Below are 15,804 nucleotides of genomic sequence, written 5' to 3'. Positions count from 1 at the left end.
AATAATAATAATAATAATGTATATAGTGGGTTTAGTAAAAAAAGAAAAAAAATATTAAAAAAAATTAATCATGACTAGATTTTCAGTTCAATTATTTTATAGCGGCGCCCCGTGTATGTATACGACGACAATATTATTATTATTATGCATATTATTATATAAATGAATATACGACACGACACGTATATATGTACTACTTCGTGTGGCGTGCGATACGTCGTGATGATGAAGGTATTATATAATAATAATATTACATTAATCTACACAACAGTCGGCTTTAAACGTGCTCTTCGTCGTCTCCTCTACTGCTCCTCGTCCATCTCGTGTTCGCCGTCCCGGCTGTACATGTCGGCCAGTTTGTCGAAATGCGAACCCCAAGACACCAAGTACTCGTAGTCTTGGTGGTCGTCCTCGGTACCTGTAAAAGCGGCAAAAGTGATGTGCGATTAATAAACACCGTCGGTTACCAATATTTTTATTCTACTGTGTGCTGAGCAGCTGCAGTAGAACGAGAATCAAATTTTGTATTTGCAGTGGGGCCCCGAGCCGATTACCATTAAACCGGGTGGACAGAAAACAAAAACATAGCCCCACAACCTCCGTGTAGTATTGGAGACGTAAGAATAGGGGTGCACATACTAGTCATGGGCGTATTACGGGGGTGGCCAAGTGGGCTACAGCTCCCCCTAAACTTTTTCTTGGTTTCATTTTTAGAAAAAACCTTTTCACCCTTTCGGGAAAAGCACGAGGTCATCAATATATTACACGTCTTATATGGCAGACCATAACCACTTAGCTACACACAATTGAATTCATTTTAATTTTTAACCAATTATATATTTGTAATGTATGTCGAAACTTAGCGATCTAGGGTCCTAGGGACACAACAGTTTATTCTTTTTGAAAGGTATGAATTACAACTAATAAATTCATACTTTGCACGAGACCATTATGTGAAATCTATTTTTCAAACACTTTAAACACCCGTATTATTATTATGAAATTAATTGATGACATATTTTTTTGTTAGTACATGAAAACTTACTTTTTCATAATTACAACACAATATAATATGCATGATGAGTGTGCGCATATAAATTATAATACATAAATTCATCTATTCACGTGGATATTTTTTGTCTTTGGTTTTTGGTAGTTTAGTCGGATAAGCTTATGAACCACTCCTCAATAACTATGTATGGAAACTAGTGTATATCAATGTCCACTGTATATTTTGCCTACATATTCAGTAACCCTTCTAGTGACCACCGTCGACTTCAAAGTTAATCAAAGCAAAAATATTATAGTCTCGGTAGATGTTTAAAAAAGTTTGACCACCCCTGATATTAGTGTAGTAGTGTGACGCCGTATAATTTACCCGTGTTTAACGATGACAATGATCCGGCAGTGCTGCCGCCTCCTTCGTAAGCATAATTGCGCAAGTCGTCGAACGGCGGGGCGTTTGGATCGCCGTCCGCGCGTTTCTTGTGGTCTTCGATGAACATGCCGACGTTGGGTTCCACGCCCACGGGCATCGCTGGATCTATAATAACAGTCCGATGGTTAGGTACTCCATAATAATATAATATAAACAAAATACAACTTTGTAGTTAATACTTATTACTAGAACAATTTGAGGGTGGCGCAATTGATGAAATCACCACCGCTAGTATTTTTCTCCACACTGACTTTTGTGATTTAAATCGAAATTATTTGTACTACCTACTTACAGTGTAGTAGTAGTTTCTTATTTTTATGTCAAACACTAAATTACACAGATTACCCACCCCTTCGAGATAATCTTGTGACGGGGTAGAGAGCTAAACGAGCTTAAGACTAAAATCAGAAGGACCATGACATTTATACTTTAAACTGTAAGAGTTAATTTGGCTTGCTAACTATTGTGACTCATATACATAATATCATTAACGTTCCAAACTCTTGACTAACTCAAGTGCGTTTTTTAATCAACTCGACCATATTTGTATAGGTATATTATGTTACCTACCTATACTCGTTACAGTTAAATTAAGTGTGCATATGATACGTACATTTATATTTTTGAGGGTGCATGTTGTTCATTGACCCGCCGATGGGTATCTGCAACGGTGTGATGTCAAACGCGGTCATGTCGTCTTCGCCGCCGCCCTCGTCGTCGTAGTTGATTATGTTCTCTCTGACGTCGTCGTCCGGTCCGGGGTACTTGATGTGTGACTCGCGTCGCCGGTTGTACACAACGAACATCAACACCAGAACTGCTCAGTGGAAAACGATAAAAGTGTCAAACAAGTTGTGCTGATAAACGTGTTAATAGTGACGTAAGTATTTTGGAAAATCTTTTTTATTGTACCGACAAAAGTGTGCAATGATAACGCCTAGGTATACCTATATGATGTGAATTTGCATAATATCTGTTATTTTGGAGATAGGTATTACAGTTGGTGATATCTATGAATAATAAATTGTGCGAGTCACCATGTAACACGATGATGAATTAGGTGTTTATGTTTAAGAATTAGGGCTTTGATTTGATTTCGAAATCAATTTTAAGTATCGATAAAAATATATTAAAACAATAATAGCTGTATGATTTTTGTACAAATTAATTTAACACAGTAAAAAACAAGATTAAAAAATGCTTATGATAGCTCTATAATATTATAAATCGATTTAAGTCATACCTAAGCGATAACTAATATTTTATTTTTCAAGGATAGTTTCGCATTAAAAGAATGTATTATAAGTAGAAATAGTATAAAAATGTAAAAATTATATTTTAAATCGAAAACAGAGAAAAAGAAAAAATGTGTTGTTTAAAATCACTAATATGATTAAAAATCAGAAAACAATTAAATTGATATTGCGCAACAATGTAAAAATCAGAAAAATATAAAATTAATAAATTATTTTTCAGAAGATTTTTTGAGAATTTTTCGAAATCACCAAAACTAATTTCAATAAGCGAAATTTTAATAAAAGTTCAACAATTTTTAAACTTTGATTTCAGCCCTGCTACGAACAAAATTAAAAAAATAAAATCAACACTTCGACTATTCTTATTCAACTATCACATTTTTGGGAGCTTAAACGGATTATATTATTTTAAATATAATTTCAAAACAAAGCTTGTACGAATAGGAAAAAACTAACGATAAAATGCGATGTACATTTAATTCGACGTATAGTTAAAGACGACTGATCGCAACTGCGCACTTACTGAGGATGATGAGGAGACACACCAGTATGGCGGCCAGTGCGCCCATTCCAAGTTTCAGTTTCTGGCCTTCTTGGACCAGTTCGCAATTCTCGCCCCAAAAGCCTTCTGGGCATATACAGCGATAACGGATCCTAGGGTCTTGATTTAGGCAAACGCCACCATTCCTGCAAGGGCTGTCCAGACACTCGTTCTTGTCCACGCATCCTTTGCGGTCCGGGGTCATGATCCTCCCTTCGCCGCAACTGTATAATAATACGTAATGTAGAAAGTCGAAATCGGTTTTGTAATTTAATTATTGGGGTATTACTACAAGTTAGTGCATTATACTGCAGGTTTATCTAAAATGAATCTCATCCTATATGTTTTGAGCAACTAGGTAATCCCTTGATATGTCATTACTTTTTTGGGGATAGGTTAAAGATAAATAACGTTCTATTATCATTATTAAGGTTTGGAAGTTATAGGGGTTGCATATTGTTTTGTATGCTGTCGAGTTATAGCAGACCAAGCTAGAAATCCGAGCTATACAATGTTGAGTTTAAAAATTAAAAATTAATAAAGCATATTTTGCATATTTCGATAATTTTGGAGAAAAAGTGCATATTTTATCGATTTTCATTGATTTTCGCATATTTCTCAAACGCCAACCGGTAACTCACCATATTTTTTATTTTTTTATGTGTATAAGAGTTGTAAATAATACAATTTTTTTAAATATGTGTTTTTGAGCTATATTTCTTATTATTTTTTTATATATAAGAGTTTAAAGTAATACAATTTTTTTAAATATATGTTTTTAGAATTTTTTTCATGTATATTAATAAATAAGTAACACACTTTTAATAAATAAATACATTTTTTTTGGCATATTTCACATTTTTTCACGCATATTTTATAATATTTTCTTGCATATTTGCATGTATATTTTGCTTTTTTTGCTCTTATAACTCCCGAACCCTAATCATTATCATCAACCACTGGGGAGCTGAACAATAATATTACTCGAGTCGATTACAATACGGATATGCATGAAATAAATTTGAGTTCGACTACATACAATGTTATTCTTGTGACCAAGTGAGGCCACATAGAACAAATGTATAGGAGTATCATTAAGGACATGTTTTAATTTTATGTTTCATATAATATATATATTGCTCATAACCTAAACACTTTTAATATGTATAAGCAAGAATTTATTGAATTATTTTGAATAATCCTGCAGCAGTATAATATTGATAGGCATAGCCATAACGATATAACTGTCGGATACCATGGTGGTGTTGATGAATATTACTCACGTGCAATCGTAATAGTTCCAAAGATCGACGCATTCGAAAGGCTCCTGGCAGATTACGTTGGCGCACGGTTTGTTCGATGGGCAGTTCCTCTCGACGTTTCTGGCCATGGTAGCTTGTCCCCACTGAGTCCCGTTGGTTGCCGGTGGCAACGGAAGATATCTCCCCTCCAAACGTATGTCATCCAAACAACCTTTAATGATTTTACATATTTAGTCAACACTCGGTAACTTGAACCTTAATAACTCGAAATTCTCGATGTCTCGAGTACATAATATTCCCATTCAAATTGTTGTAACATTTAATGTTTAAATAAACTTGTTAACAGCTCGAAAATTAATTAGACTAGTTTTTAATAAATCGAATTAGGTTCCATTTACCAAGACTGTATAATATATAGGTAAACGTCATAGTAATACGAATTCAACATGAACCATCATCTTATAAGATACGTGGTTTAGTAGGAAGATTCACTTTCTTATAGTTATATCTACTCACGAAACGAATTTAAACGGTTTCTATAATGTACCTGAAATATGGAAACATACAAATAATTACTAACTAAAAACCCGATTCCCATTGATTTGCTTCATAAATAAGACAGCTCAAGTTAGATGTCACACATTTCTAACGATTTGACTCAAATTATACACAATTATAACAGTTATTACAATCATTACATGATCAGAATATTAGCCATTCTCGACGATATTGTCGCCTTTCTAACAAAATAAAAGTATTCCTCGAATAGGTCTTATGACAGCTTAACAAAGACACAGTGCTAATAAGTATTTTTTTCTCAATTTATATTGTCCCTTAAGATGTCACTTTCTCCTATCAATTTACCTTTTTGGAAGTCACCGTATACTTCAAACGTTCGAACGCCCGTGTACTCAGCCTTTCCACCGGCGTACACTCCTTCTTGCTTGTCCACCATTAACCACTGATGTCCCTCGAATCGATAAGTTTCGTTGTAATGCTTTCCTTCTCCACCGTCTAGTTCCAAAATGGCTGATGAACCGTACCTCGACACTTTGGCTGTATGCCATTTGCCGTCGTCGACGGTCACGGCGCTAAGCCATACGTCCCTTTCCTCGGTCCGCAAGCTGTTCAAGTTGTATCGGAAATGTAGTTTGCTGTCTTTAATCTGCAAACAGGATATAATATTGTCGAATACATTAGTACACTATTTCCATTTGTATTTCAAAAATAATTTTCATAAGACACATATTAATTAGTTCATATCATTTTTTTAAACTGTTTCGCAGAAGTACAAATAACAATTTTCATTGAAATTATAATTGTAAGTAAACCCACTGAACGGCTAGAAAATCGACTTTGGGTCGAGAGGATCATATTGCTATATTGCTAATGGAGTATAAAGAATGGAGAAAAAAAAACCGTATTTAATTTTGAAAATACGAATTACGACATTTCAAAGTATAAACCAGAGCATCTCTTACAAGTGGGGGACACCAGACGTGAATTATCAGACCTGCCAAAGCGAGCACCTCCTCGTCACCCCAAATCAATTTTCTCACACAAAGAAATATTTTTAATATTTCAATAAATAGTGAGTTCAACTTATATGACAACCAGCCATTAATAATGATTTCCATTCGACGAGTGGATTGTGGATTACTCAGCAATATAAGTAATATATATAATAACAATACTAATAATGATATCGCACCTCGAGAATAGCGTATTCGCGGTTATGTTGGTCACTGACTCTGAACAACTCGCCGTGCTCTTCACGCGTCCTAAAACGCAACTGGATTTTGGTCATGAACTTGTCAGCGTCGAATGATAGGGCGTACTTCACGTAGCTCTGAGGCCGGAACGTGGTTGGTATTGTGGGCGTGAGACAATCGGCGCCCGACCAGCCGGGGCTGCACTCGCACCGTGGTTCCACCATGCTGCCCACGCACGATCCGTGTTCCGAACACCTGTGGCCGACCAACTGCATGCACAGATCTTCGGTTTGTGGACATCCGGCAACGCTGTTTCTGGTGAGGCCCGGGTTGGCCAAATCGTAGAGCTACAAATCCACCGAACGACATGTATTAGTAAATCAGTAATATTTTATGCTAATTATCAGGGATGCGTATATTTCTAAAACTAGCTAAGATCTACGACGTCAATAAGATTCAATAAGACCTATTTGCGCAAGTGTTCTATAGATTTGAGCAATATTATACTTGTGTGAAATGTTAAACAGAAATTGATATCCTCGCATAATAAGGTGCCTGCTAATTATCATGTTACTGACGCATTCACGCTTGAACTTGGCGACGGTAAAATAACAATATATGTAAAATGAAATAATGAAAACCGATAACAATAACATATATTGTCATCATCATCGTCATCTACTAAAATCATCGAGCGTTACCTTGCTGTTGTGATAAACGTTTTTGATGCAGCCATCAAACCCTTTGCCGTATGGAGCGGATTGCCAGTGATAGTGGGTGGGATCGAAGTCCTGCACGTACCGGCCACCGATTTGCAATGGTGAATTGATGTTCAAGTACTCATTGAACGGTGGTATTGTGCCCTGGGCCTGGCACGAGGCATCGTCGAACTCCGGATGAGAACCGTCTTCCAGTTCTGTGATGTCCGCCGAACGGCAGTTGTCAACCACCAAACGGATGTTCTGAAAAACAAAAAGAGAGAGTCATCATCCACTCGATATTATAAAATATTATATACATTATAATATAAATTCAAATATGTAAATATGGCTAAGCGCACGAAATTCGTAGCCCGTAGGTGAGCGAGATACGTACCTCAGTGTCCCAGAATACGTCTATTTTGTGCCATTCACCGTCGTCCAAGCTCTTTTTTGTTTTAACCTTAAGTTCTAGCGTACCGGACCCGAAATCAATGAGCAAACGTGGTTGACCCCTGTCCAACTCAACTGATATGAAATCTGCAAACAAACACAATATATTTCTTATTACCTTTATCGATTAACTGATTAATTTTACAGCACTTATTTGTTACAGGTTATAAGAATCAAAAAAAATTGCACTCTTTTTTGAAGAAATTATGTTTGAATTACTTTAATAGTGTACCTACATAATAGTGATATTCTATATTGAATAATTGATCATGTTACTATAATATATATTATTCTGAATTGGTAAATTGTTCATATTTTAATATAGGTTGCTTATATCATTGACAACAGTTATCTTAAAGTTGAATGAATTAAAAATAACAATGAATCATATTTTAAATTTTAAACTGAGTATCAGTTCATACTTTTTTAGTGCATGCGTAGATGCTCGTTGAACGTTTTTAGGGGATTAAATTCACAGTTTACTCATTTTTAAACGGTATGATATTTAATGTTTAAAAAAACAACACATAACAGATGTCAATTTTATCATTGACCCACACGACACACATACCTGATACAAGTGTTTCTTCGGGTTCTGGTGGAACGATGGGACCGTTGTACAGCATGAGACCGTCTGCTTTTCTCGTGACGAACTCAAGGCTCAAATGAGAGTTGTCGCACATCTCCAAAGGCGGGTACCAAGCCCATCCACTACCCTTGAAGCTCCTGGCTGTCTGCTGGCATCTGGGTCCGTTAAAGCCGTTCGGGCATTCACACGTCGGTCCGTTCCTGGTGTCCGTGCACCGCCCGCCGTTCAGGCATGGGCTCGATCGGCACGTATCGATTTTCGTGAAGTTTCGGGCCCCACAAGTGCATTCCGCATAGGTATCTATTCGGACGCCGACCAGTGCCGTCTTGTTAGCGTTCACCATGTACGGCAGAGTGTTTATTTCGAACACGTTCGTGCAACTCCCTTCACAGTTCACATACTCGTACAGGCACTCGTCGATGCCCACCATGGTGATGTTTATTCCCACGTCCTTTTCAATCTAAACGGGGGGGAAAAAAAAAATAAAAAAAATCCATGATGACGATTTTGATGTCGCAGAATAGCGATAAGCGCAAATGTTTTTTTCTCGACTGACCCATCTATAGGTAATATTATATTATTATATGATCAGGGACTGTCAAACAGTCGATCGTCATCAACGGGTTAATTCCCGACGATTTAAAATTTTCAAACTCCAAACTCGATCCCTCTTTAAAAAAACTTAATATTCAGATGCATAGTCACTATATCTACAGTCTACACGTCAAACAGTTTTGAAGTATTATTATATTCCCCGGATCCTGATTGAAATGATAGTAATTAGTAACTACATATTGGCGCGCAAAAATACTATGGACTTTTAATTAAAACTTTTACCTAGCATATTACATTTTTTGTAAGCTTTGATAATAAAACAAGTATTGGAGATCAAACCAATCGTCATACCTCTTCGCGGTGCATCAAGACCAGACCGTTGAGTTTCACTGTTTTGTAGTAAGGCGATCCATGAGCAGAGAACCTGATGTCGGTCAACGGGGGATACTTTTGTTTCAACTGAACACTGAAAATGTCGATATTTTCCCTGGGCGTGTTCAAAATGTCCACGAGCTTATCTTTGAATTTATCGGCTTTGCTTCTAACCAAGCTCTGCGTCTAATAACGTAAGAAAAAAAAGGAAAGTGTTAGCGTCGAGAGTATTAAACGATCGTTTGGCGTTCGGTGTTTACTCTGTAGTTCCATATCCTGATGAAGTCTTCGTCGGATATGCCAGCAATACGTATGGACCCCGCGTTCATCACCGCCTCGGGTGAAATTTCTTTCACTGTAACAGTGACGTTCGCAGAGATGTCCGTTTGTGTGTGCTTGCGGTCGTACACTTTGAACCTCAAATGGTATTGTCCCTCTCTCGTACCGTGGCGCATCATGATCATTCCCGTAGTGTCGTTTAGCTTGAACCGAGGATGTTCGGTGCCGTCAGGGTAGAACTTTTTGTCTGGCAAGTCCCAGTCGTCCAAATCGTACACGTATACCCGACCGATTTCCGTGTCCGGAGCTTGGCCCTGAATTGATTTATAACAATTTAATATTATTAGAATATTATAATGATAATAATACTATATGATTACGAGGCTATTTTATTAACTAGATTCCATGTCTTATAGAACAATATATTCAATACATATTTAAAAAAAAAAGTAAAACGCTCCACGTTTACGACAATATTTGTTATATAAATTAAAAAAATTATCATTTACCATGTAATTGTAAGCAAATATTTCTTTGGATCCAGGTTGCATTTTGTTATCGTTTACATCTCGAATGATGACAGTCAGAGTACTGGTTCCCGTCATCGCTGGATTACCAGAGTCTTTGATCACGATTGGTATGAGATATTCTTTCTGTTGTTCTCGATCGAACGACCTGAGCGACGAAATGACAGCCATACCGTCACCGTTGGCTCCCTCTGAAAATTAATTTTATGATTAATTCCACATAACATTATATGTTATTATATAATTGGCTCTGCAGTCTGCAGAAATATCGTATTGCTCAATCTTAAAATAAAATATTGAAAAAATTATATTTTATTTCATGAGAAAACAAAATAAAAATCAGCCACTATTTTGTCGTTTTTAATATATTCCATCCTGGTGGTTTGATGTTATCCTAGTGAAAAGAATAAAATTGAATTGATTATAGGTACTTTGATCGTGTTCGACTTTGAACGATGCTCTGATCACATCATCTGCGTTCGGGTCCATCCTGAACGTGAATGGTGGCCCGTTGCTTTTCGAGCGGTCGTCGTCGTCGGTAGCTAAGACTTCTACGACTTTTCTGGCAGGCACGTGCTCTGGCAACACCGGACGGTAATCACGGAGAAGCTTCGGAGCGTTGTCGTTGATGTCCTGGACGATCACCGTGAGGGTGGCCGTAGCTGTTTTCGGTGGAACGCCGTCGTCGATGGCCAAGATTTTCACCTGAAACCCGAGAAAACGTAATGTCCAAGTACTGTTAGATTTAAATGTACTTTGCTGTACTGTTTTTCAATGCTAATTACAGCTTGTTTCGTTAAAAATCCGTTTTACGCGTTGTCGTTGACATTTAAATATGCTCAAACTTATTTTGATATGCTTTTGAAAATGATTAGTTTTAGCATTTTTAGAAATTTTAATCTTTTTGTCTTGGAAAATAGTAAGTAAAAAAAAAAAATTACTTCCAAATGTTAATAATATTATTTCCTTAATGCAGAGCAACATAGAATTAAAATCTAAAAATAAAGGTAATTCTTATCGAATATATAGAATAGTGAATAGTATAAATAATATAGAATTAAAATGTTTAATATAATATGCTATATAATTAAAGCAATGGAAGTAATTTAAAAATGCTGGGATTAAATCAAATAAGTTATTAAATATTATATTATAACTTAGTTGTTTTTCCTACTAAGAATTAAATGTTCACACTCACATATTACTTGATTATCTTAAACAAATGTTTCGTTTTGAAATTATTAAAAACAAACAATTTAAGTGTATTATTTGTAACTTCTTTAATTCAGCATATTTTTATAGTGCAATACTTTTTTTGCGATTTGCTTTGGTTTTTACATATAGGGCTATGTTTGTGACTATACTAAAGTGTTTATGTAACATTCATGTCCACTTATTGTTATATCTATAGAGCTATGAACGTACCTGATGTCTGGGAGTTTCCTCTCTGTCCAGTTGCCGCTGAATAGAAACTGTCCCTTCTTGACTGATGCGGAACTGACGGCGTCGGTCGGAGACGCGGTCGATAGCGTACGACACTTTGCTTTTGCCGCCTTGATCCGGGTCAGTGGCTTTAAACGTTTCCAAGCTCTTGCCAACTTCTACGTTTTCGTATACTGATACTTCAATGTTGGGCCGTTCGAACTGTGGCTTGTTGTCGTTGATTTCCCGCAGTTTGACGACAACCCACGAGTACGCGACGTGATATTTGTCGTGATCGTTGTCTTCACCCTGGAAACAATCGCACACCAAATGTGAGTTACGTTGTAGATAATATTATTAATATTTTTGTTATCTAAGAGGTCAACTGTAATCAACTACATTATAAACGCAAGACCAATTCATAGCTGATATGAACCTAAATGTTCACCACAAAAAGTCGAGGAACTGAGTGCATGACTGTGCAGCATAGGAACAATGAATTATGGGGGGAGGGGGTGGCGTCAAGCTCCCCAATAATTTCCATAACCCCCCAAACATTTCCTACAGTTTTATAGTTTATTCTATTTTTTTGTAGTAAGGATTCGGCCTCCTACCACAAATCTAAACAATATTTGCCCTTACAGTGCGCAATATCGTATTTATATTAATTTCGGTACAGCTTATACGAAAAAAAGGGAGGTTGTATATTCAAAATGTTTTAAACATAAATTTAAGAGCAATACGTATGTTATGTTGAAAAATTAAAAACGATATTATAATATACTTTATTTATATTGCACAGTCAATGCATTTTCCTAAATATTTTGGTGGTGAACATTTGATTAGGTTAACGAGCATATGGTGTGGCATTCATCTAATCATCTACTTGACCACGTTTAATACGTAAAATACCTTATCGTTGACTTGAATCCTGAAACGGAATCCGTTACTCTGCAGCTGGTCCTCATAATCCAACGGTTGAACGATTTTCAGCGATCCGGTTCCGTCGTTGTTCCGTACCATGGTGAATTTATCTGCCCCATAACCGCTGTTTTCGATTACCTAGAACGTCGAAGAAATGTTAGTAAGTACTATGATATTATTTGGTAAACTGACGGGTAGATAGGTAAAACACAAATATTATTATGACTCAGCCTCACTTTGTATTGGAACTTGTTGGTCTCGTCTTCGTCGTGCACCGTGACGGTCAATATGGGGGTTTCCGGGAAATTAAATCCATCGGTCTCGTCAACTTCGGTGAGCCACTCTTCCTTCGTGAACTGCGGCGGCATGTCGTTGATGTCCTTCACTCGAATGGACGCGGTTCCCGTACCTGTGCCAAAAGAATAATATAGTTGCGAACAGAAAATCAATACCGTCGACCAAGTTGCGTCGTTACGCTCGTGGAGCTAATTCGCCACGTTATGTGCGCATATTATCACAATAATATATGTCAAGTCGGGTACCTTTCAGACCTCCGCCGTCCATGGCGACCACTTGGATCGAATAGTCCGGAGTGCGTTCTCGGTCCAAACAGCACACGGCCGTCTTGATGACTCCCGTATCGGATTCGATTTCGAATATCGGAGTGCCAGTTTCTTCTTCGATCACGTTTTTCTCGATCGAATAGATCAGTTTAGCGTTAGTTCCTTCAGCCGGGTCGTCGTAATCCACCGCCGTCATTGTCATCACTACCATTCCTGCAAACATGATTCCGAAGACACAAAATTATTGTAACATACGCTAAATACCTATACCTTAAGAATGCTTATAATATTACGGTGGTGGAAATAGGGGTAGGTAATCCTACTGAATACAGTATATTTTAAGTATCTATTTACTATCGAAAGTAGGTTAGTATTAAATGTTGTTCATATTAAGGTAGATTTTGTAAGAAAGTAAATAAAGTTTTTACGCTTCAATTCCCACATTACTTAAAATCGAATTAAAATTACGTAATGCCTAATAATAAAATATAATGAGTGCGATGTATTGAACTTCATTTTCACGAACTCTAAGTTTGATTTTGCTCAGGTTCAGACAAATTTTTTACTCAAATTGTTTCAAACTTTTGAACCTTATTCAGATAACGATAAGGACTGATGAGGATCATACGGAAACTATGGGATTTAAAAACAGTATTTAGGAAGTATAGATAATTATATTTTAAAAACAAGTCTACGAAGTTTGATACTTTGATAGTTCGAAAACAGACATAGAAAAAATAATATTTAGTTTTGGCTGAGTACGCAAACGATTAAGTTGTAATAGCAGAGACAAATAATGAATATAGTAGTTTCAAAAAAACGACCAAGAATTTAATTGAAAATCGAAAAAGTTTGGTCTTATTAGGTAATGAAAACAAAATCAAAGTTAAGACTGTATCTAACATCCACAAAATTGTATATCAAAAAAAACCTGTTATTTGATTATAACTTGAGATTAAAGAAAAATAAAATTACGGAGCTGGTTACGGAATAAGGGCAAACAGAGAACTTATTACTCTATTAGCAGTCCAAGTAAAGTTTCACCCTCACCGAAGAACTAGAATAATATACGTACCAGCTGTTCCGTTTTCGGTTACATTTCCCCAGTAAACTCCTTGCGGGAATACCGGCGCGTTATCGTTGATGTCTTTGAGGTTCACTTGAACGTCAGCATATCCAACCAAGCCTTCACCCCCTTCGTCCTGCGCGAACACAGTAAATCTCCATTGAGGTCTGCCGTTGGGCTGATCTCTGTCCAATGGCTGTGCAAACGAGTTTCAAGCGTAAAGTTTTAATAAAATATATATTGATTAGTGTCCACCAGCGAATATCGAACCGGTCGGTTCATTACCTTGAGAACGAATATCTCGCCAGACGTACGATTGATGTCGAATTTACTGTTGGCCGGGTTGTCGGGATCGATTCCCTGTCCCGTGAGGAAATAGACGATGTTCTGCGGACGATCCTTGTCGCCGTCGGTGGCCGTTACCTATATTATAATGCACAAATTATAATTAGTTGGCCGTTAACGTTTGCGGTCGACGAGTCGTAAAACTATTATTTAATAAAGTCGTGTAAACAAATATAAAGGGTTGCAACAATGATCTACGACTAGGTATAATATTATAAACGAGTGCTGGATAAAACTGGATGCAACAGAACTATTTTTTTTTGGTAACCTTACCTGCGGGGATCCGATTGGTTATAGCGAGATCTATATACGCAAACGGGCGATAAATAAATCAGTAAATACACCCTCTCAATGTATACACCGGCAGTCTTGTAAAGTACTCAAGCAAAAGTATTGCGATATATTTTTAAGTATAGGTACTCAAATATATGTAATTCAAATTATTTTTCAAAGTACCCATCTGTATTTAAAACGAAATACTAATCATTTTATTTTTAGATTATATTATGTTATATTTTTCAATTTCAATTCATTAAGAAAAAAAAATATTGAGACTATAAAAAGTCATGTAACAATATATTTTTTGCACGTAACTTATGCCAACCGAAAATGCTAATACCTTGGCAAAATAAACAGATTAGTAGTTCATAGTTTCATCAAATTATGGAGTGTAAATAAGCTCTTTACAAATGCGGCGTAAGACACGAAAATGCTAAAAAAAATTCTGTTCTGTAAATTATTGGGTGAAAAAAATGTTTTGAAAGTTTTTTAAACCATCTGTAACTGTACTCAGACACTTGAGTTGGCGGAGGGGTCTACTAGACCACCGTAAAAAACTCGTGCATTTCAAAAAGTAGAATTTCTATATGTTTCTATGTTTAATCGATTTTCGCATAATAGATAGTTTCAATGTATTATGTTAAACAGTTTCGAAATAGGTGTGAAAATTGGAATGGATCATCCGAAGTTGTAACGTCATAATTTTTTTTCGGACTTTAATTTTTATAATAATATAGTATTATGTACATGTATTATCATATTTACACATCAGATGGTAACCCATTATAATATCTACAAACTTGAAAATAACGAACTTTCTATACATATTTTATATTGATATGGAAATCAGGTCTGAGGCCACGCGCGACTATAATATACGAACGTGAAAAAAGGCACTCGCCTGCTCAAGAGTCGGATACTTTCCAAAAAAAAGTTTGCTTATCTCTATAGGAACTTGGATACTTTTGAAAAGCATCTCTTACAAGACTGTGACCCGGTGTTATATCATTGGCGGGCGTCCGTCCGTTTGATCTGTCGGATACGTACTTGTAACAAATGGTGAGGATACGCTCCGACCAGTTCTTCTTCCATTTCGGTGGCGTACAGCGGCGAGTTGAACACGGGCGGCATGTCGTTTTTGTCTTTTACGTTAATCACCACCGTCGTTTTGCTATCTTGAAAGTTGTCGGAAGCGGCCAATATCAATTCGTACTACATTACAACCATGCAAACATGTAGAGGTAGGTACACTTATGTGTGTTTTTATTTTTAATCACGGGGCTCATGGAAAATAAGTGAAACGACGACGAAAAGGGCTGTTGACCGTCGTCGGGGGTATAGTCACAAGTGGGGGAGGGGGGGGGCTGGTGAGTTGACCTGTTATGCCGTACTCATATATATAGCATTATTGCGTTGATATTATATACTATTACTGCTGTGTAGTTTAATTAAATGCAAATTAGTTCCGAACAAATAAATAAACGCTACAACACGTGCTCATATTTTATAAAATATTATCGATT

At 36.6% G+C, this 15,804-nt stretch overlaps 1 protein-coding gene across 4 annotated transcripts in view; it reads right to left on the bottom strand.

Annotated features, from left to right (window-relative positions):
* Positions 1-236: 236 nt before the first annotated feature.
* LOC111032815 (neural-cadherin) overlaps positions 237-15,804 on the bottom strand; it is a 166,482-nt gene continuing 150,914 nt past the window's right edge. For 3 of the 4 annotated variants that reach the window (XM_022313275.1, XM_022313273.1, XM_022313276.1), the window contains 20 exons: positions 13,943-14,080; positions 13,667-13,853; positions 12,571-12,804; positions 12,265-12,437; positions 12,017-12,166; positions 11,108-11,413; positions 10,114-10,387; positions 9,665-9,873; positions 9,137-9,469; positions 8,856-9,062; positions 7,932-8,409; positions 7,305-7,447; positions 6,911-7,171; positions 6,209-6,556; positions 5,362-5,662; positions 4,519-4,708; positions 3,218-3,459; positions 2,052-2,255; positions 1,379-1,543; positions 237-418 (listed from right to left, as the gene is read on the bottom strand). In XM_022313275.1, the coding sequence (XP_022168967.1) occupies positions 303-418; positions 1,379-1,543; positions 2,052-2,255; positions 3,218-3,459; positions 4,519-4,708; positions 5,362-5,662; positions 6,209-6,556; positions 6,911-7,171; positions 7,305-7,447; positions 7,932-8,409; positions 8,856-9,062; positions 9,137-9,469; positions 9,665-9,873; positions 10,114-10,387; positions 11,108-11,413; positions 12,017-12,166; positions 12,265-12,437; positions 12,571-12,804; positions 13,667-13,853; positions 13,943-14,080 (4,659 nt within the window). In that variant the 3' untranslated portion in view covers positions 237-302. Of the gene's footprint in view, positions 419-1,378; positions 1,544-2,051; positions 2,256-3,217; positions 3,460-4,518; positions 4,709-5,361; positions 5,663-6,208; positions 6,557-6,910; positions 7,172-7,304; positions 7,448-7,931; positions 8,410-8,855; positions 9,063-9,136; positions 9,470-9,664; positions 9,874-10,113; positions 10,388-11,107; positions 11,414-12,016; positions 12,167-12,264; positions 12,438-12,570; positions 12,805-13,666; positions 13,854-13,942; positions 14,081-15,328; positions 15,494-15,804 lie in introns of all 4 variants that reach the window. The other variant, XM_022313274.1, reaches the window with a different exon arrangement.

This window comes from Myzus persicae, unplaced genomic scaffold (genome assembly GCF_001856785.1).
Source record: "Myzus persicae strain clone G006 unplaced genomic scaffold, MPER_G0061.0, whole genome shotgun sequence".
NCBI lineage: Eukaryota > Metazoa > Arthropoda > Insecta > Hemiptera > Aphididae > Myzus > Myzus persicae.
This window is presented reverse-complemented; position numbering and strand designations above follow the sequence as displayed.